Here is a 7864-nt window from a genome sequence, read left to right on the forward strand (position 1 = left end):
AATGAACGTTTTTAAACTCGTTTTCGCTGTTTACACCAATTAATCCTTGTTGTTTGATAATTAAATATTAATTAAGTGCACGGGCCCTCACAGTTTGGTATCAGAGCGTAACTGGGATACGCTCGAATTATAGTCTAGGACACTCGAGTTTAGGCACAAATAAAATGATTGTGCATGTGTTTGATTATTTGCTCTTACTTGTTTGTATGTTTTGAATTAATTGTATCAGCATGACTAGAACGTATTAGTTTAAGTTTATGCTCTTATACTCAGCCGATTATTTTGTTTCTGCCATTGGATTAAATCCTTGTGTCTTGTAGATGGCACCTGGACGTAAGGGTAGAAAAGGAAAGGAAGTTGCTCAGGAATCTGAAGCTCCTAATGTGAGAGGACTTAACGAGACTGAATGGGGAAGACGAGGTCGTCGTCCTCGTGGTGAAGTACGAAATGTTAACGTTGAGCATGAAGTGGATCAGTTGACTAGAGGAATGGGTGAAATGGAACTAGTGATATCCCGATTTCAGAACATGCGTCCTCCTCGATTCTTTGGGAATGAAGATGGTGAGAAAGCTGTAGCATGGTTAAAAAGTATGAAGCGTTTGTTTAATATGTTGGAGTACACTCCTGATTTGCAACTTAAGTTGGCTATTTGTCAATTAAAAGACCGAGCTCAGTTATGGTGGGAAACTACCGAGGAAGCTCTGAAGGAATCAGGTGAAAGAGTTGCTTGGGATGTATTTTGCGCACAGTTTGCTCGAGAATATTCACCGCCTTCGTATTATTCGGCCAAGGAAGCTGAGTTCAATAGATTGACTCAAGGTAACATGACTGTAGTGGAGAATGCATCTCAATTCTCAGCACTTCTTGCCTATGTTCCTCATGTTGCTAGCAGTGATCGGAACAAGCTCTCGCATTTTATGCAAGGATTGAATCGACCCATTTGCACTTTAGTAGTTGCTGGAGCGCCTGTTAATTATGCCGATGCTGTAGAGAAAGCCAAGAATGTGGAGGCAAGTCTACTTTTGGCAGAACCACAGTCAGTTCAACCAGGTTTTCCTCAGAGTTTCGGAGGCAATGTGCCGATGCCAGTTGGTGCACCACTATACCGTCCTTTACTGCCGTATCAGCCTTCGCAGTCTTATCAGCAACCAAAGCAGCAACACTTTAAGGCCAAAGGAAAACAGTTCAAGAAACAGAGTCGTAGTAGTTCTTCTAGTTCTGGCAGTCAGCGTGGAGGTTCAGTTGGGTCACCAGGTGGAGTATTTTGTGATCGTTGTGGTGGTAAGCATATCAGTACTCAGTGTACGGGAGTTCATGGATCTTGTAATATCTGTGGGCAAGTTGGACATTATGCTAGAGTATGTCCGAATGCAGCAAGACAACAATTTCAGCAACCTCAGTTTGGTCAAGGTTTCAGAGGACCAGCAACTAGACCTTTTGTTCCGACTCAGTCTTTTCAGCAGTCTAGCTATCCTCAGCCTAGAGGTTCTGTTCCGCAGCGTTTTCCAGGGCCACAGCAGGCTCAAGTTCATGCTCTAACTCAGGATCAAGTTCAAGACGCACAGGGCGGAGTTATTGCAGGTATCTGTCTTATTTTTAATCATCCTGCGCGTATACTGATAGACACAGGAGCATCTCATTCATTTGTATCTGTTGTATTTGTTGATGAGCATGAGATTGCTACTACTCCGTTGATAGATACTGTGTCAGTCTCTACACCTGCCGGTGTATGTTTGATGTCTCATGAGATAATTCTGAATTGTGTGATTAGATTCGATGATAATATTATGATAACTAATCTAATCAAGCTAGATATGTCTGACTTCGACTGTATTCTGGGAATGGATACTCTGTCAAATTATCGAGCTACCGTTGATTGTTTCCATGGAGTTGTCAGATTTAAACCGTATTATGGCAGTAAATGGAATTTTTACGGTAGATATTCGCAATCACGTATTCCATTAGTGTCAGCAATGGAAATGTTTAGAATCTTGTCATCAGGAAATGAAGGATTCATGATCTATGCAGTTGATGCGACTCAGGGAAAAAGATTTGAAGTATCAGATATTCCTGTTGTCAAGGAATTCCCTGATGTATTTTCCGATGAGATTCCTGGATTTCCACCCCAGAGGGAAATCGATTTTAGCATTGAGTTGGTGTCCGGGACAAACCCTATTTCGAGAGCACCATATCGTTTGGCTCCAGCGGAATTGAAAAAACTCAAAGAGCAATTACAGGACTTACTGGAAAAAGGCTATATTAGACCAAGTATGTCACCTTGGGGAGCTCCGGTATTGTTTGTAAAGAAGAAAGACGGAACGATGAGAATGTGAATTGATTACAGGCAGTTGAACAAAGCTACTGTGAAGAATAAGTATCCTCTGCCTCGTATCGATGACTTGTTTGATCAGTTGCAAGGTACATCAGTGTATTCAAAGGTCGATCTTCGTTCTGGCTACCAACAGCTTAGAGTTCGAGAGGAAGATGTTCCGATGACAGCATTTCGAACACGTTATGGGCATTATGAATTTCTAGTTATGCCTTTCGGATTGACTAATGCACCAGCGGTTTTTATGGATTTGATGAATCGCGTTTTTCGAGCATTTATAGACAGATTTGTTATTGTCTTCATAGATGACATTCTGATTTATTCAAAGAGAAAGAAGGAGCATCGAGTACATTTAAGGTTGGTTCTCCAAACACTCAGAGCAGCGCAATTGTATGCAAAATTTTCTAAATGTGAATTCTGGCTGGACAGAGTAGTATTTCTGGGTCATGTTATATCAGCTCAAGGAGTATCAGTGGATCCTAGTAAAGTGGAAGTTGTTATCAATTGGCCAACACCAACGAATATTTCCGATATTCGCTGCTTTTTGGGCTTGACAGGTTATTATAGGCGTTTTATTGAAGGATTTTCTATTATAGCAAGGCCTATGACCCAATTAACGCAAAAAGATCGACGTTTTGTGTGGACTGATGAATGTGAGTCAAGTTTTCAGACTTTGAAGGAAAAGTTGACAACAACTCCAGTGCTAGCTTTGCCATCAGGCTCAGGTGGATATGTTGTTTGTTCAGATGCATCTCTAAATGGACTTGGTTGTGTTTTAATGCAAAATGGGCGAGTGATTGCATATGCTTCTCGTCAGTTGAAACCGCATGAGACCCGATATCCAGTTCATGACTTAGAGTTGGCTGCTATTGTGTTTGCATTGAAGTTATGGCGTCATTATCTGTACGGTGAGCAGTTTGTGATTTATTCGGATCACAAGAGTCTTAAATATCTTTTCTCACAGCCTGACTTGAACATGAGACAACGTCGATGGATGGAGTTGCTTAAAGACTTTGATTGTGAGATTCAGTATCAACCAGGTCGAATGAATCTTGTTGCAGATGCCCTCAGCAGGAAAGTTCAGAATGCTATGCTGACATCTTTGACTATCTCTAAAGTTCACGAGCACTTGGGAACTTCAGGATGGACTTATCAGATCAGTGGAGACTACTTTGTAGTATCATCTATTCAAGTTGAGCCAGAGATTTTATCCAGCATCAAAGCAGCACAGAAGACCGATCCGCACATTCATAGATTAAAAGATTTGTCTCGAACAGGTCAGACAGAAAAGTTTAGTGTTGCCTCAGATGGTAGTCTGCGCTTTAATGGTAGACTTGTGGTTCCTAATTTGATAGATCTGAAAAAAGCTATACTACGGGAAGCACATTGTAGTCGACACAGTATTCATCCAGGAATTCGAAAGATGTATCATACCTTAAGAGCTCATTACTGGTGGGAAGGTATGAAAAAAGATATTTCTCATTTTGTGGCTAAATGTTTAACGTGTCAACAGGTTAAAGCCGAGAGAATGAGACCTAGTGGAATGTTACATAGTCTTGAAGTGCCGCAGTGGAACTGGGAGCATATTGCTATGGATTTTGTGACACATCTTCCTCGTTCTAATCGTGGTTGTGATGCGATTTTGGTGATTTTTGATAGATTGTCTAAATCCGCTCATTTTATTTCATATGATCGTACCTCTACTTATATGAAAATGGCAAAACTGTACATTGATCATATAGTGTGATTGCATGGTGTGCCGGTAACCATAGTATCTGATCGTGATCCAAGGTTTGCTTCGAAATTTTGGGGAAGTTTGCAATCGGCTTTGGGTTCAAAGTTGGCTATGAGCACCGCCTATCACCCACAGACAGATGGTCAGTCAGAAAGAACCATCCAGACTATAGAGGATATGTTACGAGCAGTAGTGATGGATTTCAAAGGTGGTTGGCAAGAATCATTGTCTTTGGTGGAATTCTCTTACAATAATAGTTTTCAGGCAACAATCGGTATGGCACCATTTGAAGCTTTGTATGGAAGAAAGTGCAGATCGCCGATATGTTGGGAAGATGTAGGAGAAAGACAGATGTCAAGACCAGAATTTATTCAAGAGATGAAAGATAAAGTTGAATTGATCAGAAAAAGGATGAAAGCAGCCCAGGATTGTCAAGCCAGTTATGCTAATAAAAGGCGTAGACCTTTAGAGTTCCAAGTGGGCGATTATGTTTTCTTGAAAGTATCACCATTTCGGGGTACTATGAGATTTGGACATAAAGGGAAGTTAGCTCCGCGTTATATTGGTCCGTATATGATTGTTGAGAGGATTGGCACATTGGCTTATCGTTTGGATTTGCCGTAGAGTTTGTCTTTGATACATAATGTGTTTCATGTATCTATGTTGCGGAAGTATGAGCCAGATCCGTCTCATATCGTGAATGTCGAGGATGTGGAGTTAGACAGTTCTCTTAGCTATGTTGAACATCCACTGCAAATTTTGGACCGCAAGGAAAGACAGCTCAGGAGCAAGACGATTCCACTAGTTTTGGTACAATGCAGTAGGCATGGAAGAGAAGAATCTACATGGGAATTAGAGGCAAAGATGCGACAAGAATGGCCTCATTTGTTTGAGAATGTAATGAATTACGCGATGTATTCTGAATTTACTATGTATTATCAGACGTAATGTTGTGGATATCAGTATTGTTTTTGTTAGATTTCGAGGACGAAATCTTTTATTAGTGGGGGAGAATGTGACAGCCCAATAACTTATTCTGGGCCCAGCCCATTTCCATTTAATTAAAACCCATTTGTTGAGTATAGCGTACAGCAGAGAACAGAAATCCCTTCTTTTCCACTTGAATAACCCATCGACTTCTCTCATTTCTCTGGAGTCATCGCGTCGCACCGCCAGTAGTTGGAGTAATAGTGCAGCAGCTTAGCAAACTTCTTTCTCCAGTCTATTAGTTTCTTTTCTGCCATGAATCGGAAGTTATCGAGTTCGATCGGGTTGATTTCTAGCAACTGTTCGTGAGCTTCGATTCGGTTCTAGGTAAGATTTTTGGCTTCAATTCTTAGTTGTGTTTTGGTGGATTAGTTTGTGTAGTGGAAAATTAAGCTTTTCCCCTGTTTTCCCCTAATTTCCAGCTCGTTTTTCAGATCGTGAACAGTGTTTCCGGCGACATTTTCCGGCGAGCCATCTTTGCGAAATTACCGTTGTGCATTCTAGTTTCGTTTATTGAGGTATTAAGCTTGAATTCAGATTGTATAAGATTTATATAGGCTGCCCGGATTTCGAATTTTAACCGAGCCGATTTATTTTGGTTTAGTCGTTTGGAATGCATTGTATTGAAGTGTATAGCGAATGTATATTGTAGGTTTTATTGTTGGACGAGTTCATCAGGAAGTCCTTAAGAATTTACCGTGGTATTGTAAGTTGTAATTGAGGTACGCTCAAACCTATATCATTATGACGCTTATATTGGCGTGTAAGAATATTCGGTGAATGTTGTTTGCTATTACGTGCTTTGAATGTTTATTCTGATGCATTCATGCATAAATTATATTGACATAACATATTGAGCCTTGACTCCTTCGACGGCGATTTATGTTGATTCTGTTGAGATATATTGAGTCATCAGAGGGACGAGTGGGTTAGGATTAGCCACATTCCCAGATGACAGCTAGGGACGAGCGACTTAGCTACTCGCATTCCCGATGCTACGTGCATGGACGAGCGGCGATTTGATGCTGCATTCCTGGCACGGGTGGCCACTGTTACTGTTGATGATGCTATTCGTTTGGACTCCATTTGGTATCCGTTATTCCATTGTTACCATTCATGCATCGCATATCATTGCATTTACTTGGTATTATTACATGTCTTTTATATACGTCGTGATTTTACTGGTTTGTCGTACTGGGGTCCGACCCCTGTTTTCTTTTTATGTTGTGGTTGTTTTTGATGCCATAGCAGGTCATTCCAGGGGATTTGACGCGTCTGGTGGAGCGTCAGCGAGTGGTACCCAGTAGTCAGTCGGTTTGTGTCAGAGTTCCCAGATATTTATATATATTATGCTGGTTTGATACATTTGCCAGGGAGATGCCCTGTGTAGCTGTATGGTGATATTTTTTATGTTGTTTGGGATTTTAATTGTGGTATGTCGTGTCTAGTCCTGGCCAGTGCGGCTGTAGGATGTTTGTGTGGTTGATTGTGAACTTGATGTTATTTTCGAGCGTATATTATTGTTGTTGTGTTTTGAGATTTTTGGGATGTCCTACTTACGGGGAGGTCATGCCGAAATTTCTGTAGGCCCTAATGAACGTTTTTAAACTCGTTTTCGCTGTTTACACCAATTAATCCTTGTTGTTTGATAATTAAATATTAATTAAGTGCACGGGCCCTCACATGATTCGCTGATCTACTAACAAAAATAAAAACACAATATTGTATTTCAAACGCTAATACTCTACGATCTTCGAAAATCAAATAAAAGCTCGAAACATCGTCCATTGGATTGTTAAGAACATCTATAACCATAAATACATCTGATCCAACCAAAACATTCGAGAAGTTTAGATCCTTGAACCAACTCAAAGCCACTCGAATACATAAATCTTTTGTCATTGTCGAACACTTAATCTATCTAAATTTATTTACAAGTATCTCATAACTTCAAAATTTTCAAGAACCATATCAATTACAAATCAAGTATATTTTAAACTAAGCGTGATGGTGTAGTGGTTGATTTTTCTAAAAATGCATAAAATAAATTATTTATGTCCACAAAAAATCCAAAAATAAAGTCTTAGAAATCTCATAATAAATTGCCAATTCTATTCAATTTCGAATCATATAAAGATAAGTGGCCTCGAGTAAATTATTCAAAACCAAATATGGAAACATGTTGATAGCTTAGTGCAAACCGAATATGCGAAAACTTGTGTGAGACGGTCTCACGGGTCATATTTTGTGAGACGTATATATATCTTATTTGGGTCATCCAAGAAAAAATATTACTTTTTATGCTAATAATATTACTTTTTATTGTGAATATCGATATGGTTGACCCGTCTCTCAGATAAAGATTCGTGAGACCGTCTCATAAGAAACCTACTCAACCGAATAATAAGATGCTAGAAAAGGTAATACTATCAAACTAATTCAAATGTTCAATTTTGATTTGTGTATATGAGGTCTATAAATATATATATGATCCACATATCTAAATCAAATTTGGATAATTGAATTTGACATTCGGATACATCCGGCTGACATGAACTCTGTTATTATTTCAGTTAATTTTCTAGTTTCTTTCTTAATCCTTAAAAAAAGTATCATTCGACGCTCAATTCTCCAATTTATGAAGGATAATAACTTTCAAGTAAAAATAAAAAATCTTGATAATTTCTTGATTTATTCTTTAATTTATTTATATTCAGCCAATTATTATTATTCTTTTGTTTTTTGATTGAATATATTATATTATTATTCTCAATATTTAAAGAAGAAAGTTCTCTTTGCTATAAATCCGACTT

General features: G+C 39.0%; 1 protein-coding gene across 1 annotated transcript; it reads left to right on the forward strand.

Annotated features, from left to right (window-relative positions):
* The first annotated feature begins 320 nt into the window (after positions 1-320).
* LOC140957475 (uncharacterized) lies at positions 321-6554 on the forward strand. Its single transcript, XM_073414763.1, has 2 exons — positions 321-1581; positions 6303-6554. Exons 1-2 carry the CDS (start codon positions 321-323, stop codon positions 6356-6358), a joined length of 1317 nt encoding a protein of 438 aa, XP_073270864.1. The 3' UTR covers positions 6359-6554.
* The last annotated feature ends 1310 nt before the right edge of the window (positions 6555-7864 follow it).

This window comes from Primulina huaijiensis, chromosome 2 (genome assembly GCF_012295235.1).
Source record: "Primulina huaijiensis isolate GDHJ02 chromosome 2, ASM1229523v2, whole genome shotgun sequence".
NCBI lineage: Eukaryota > Viridiplantae > Streptophyta > Magnoliopsida > Lamiales > Gesneriaceae > Primulina > Primulina huaijiensis.

Coding starts and splice junctions, on each gene's coding strand:
- LOC140957475 (XM_073414763.1), top strand. CDS start 321: ATGGCACCTGGACGTAAGGGTAGAAAAGGAAAGGAAGTTGCTCAGGAA. Junction 1,582..6,302: donor ACAGGGCGGAGTTATTGCAG/GTATCTGTCTTA, acceptor ATGCCATAGCAG/GTCATTCCAGGGGATTTGAC.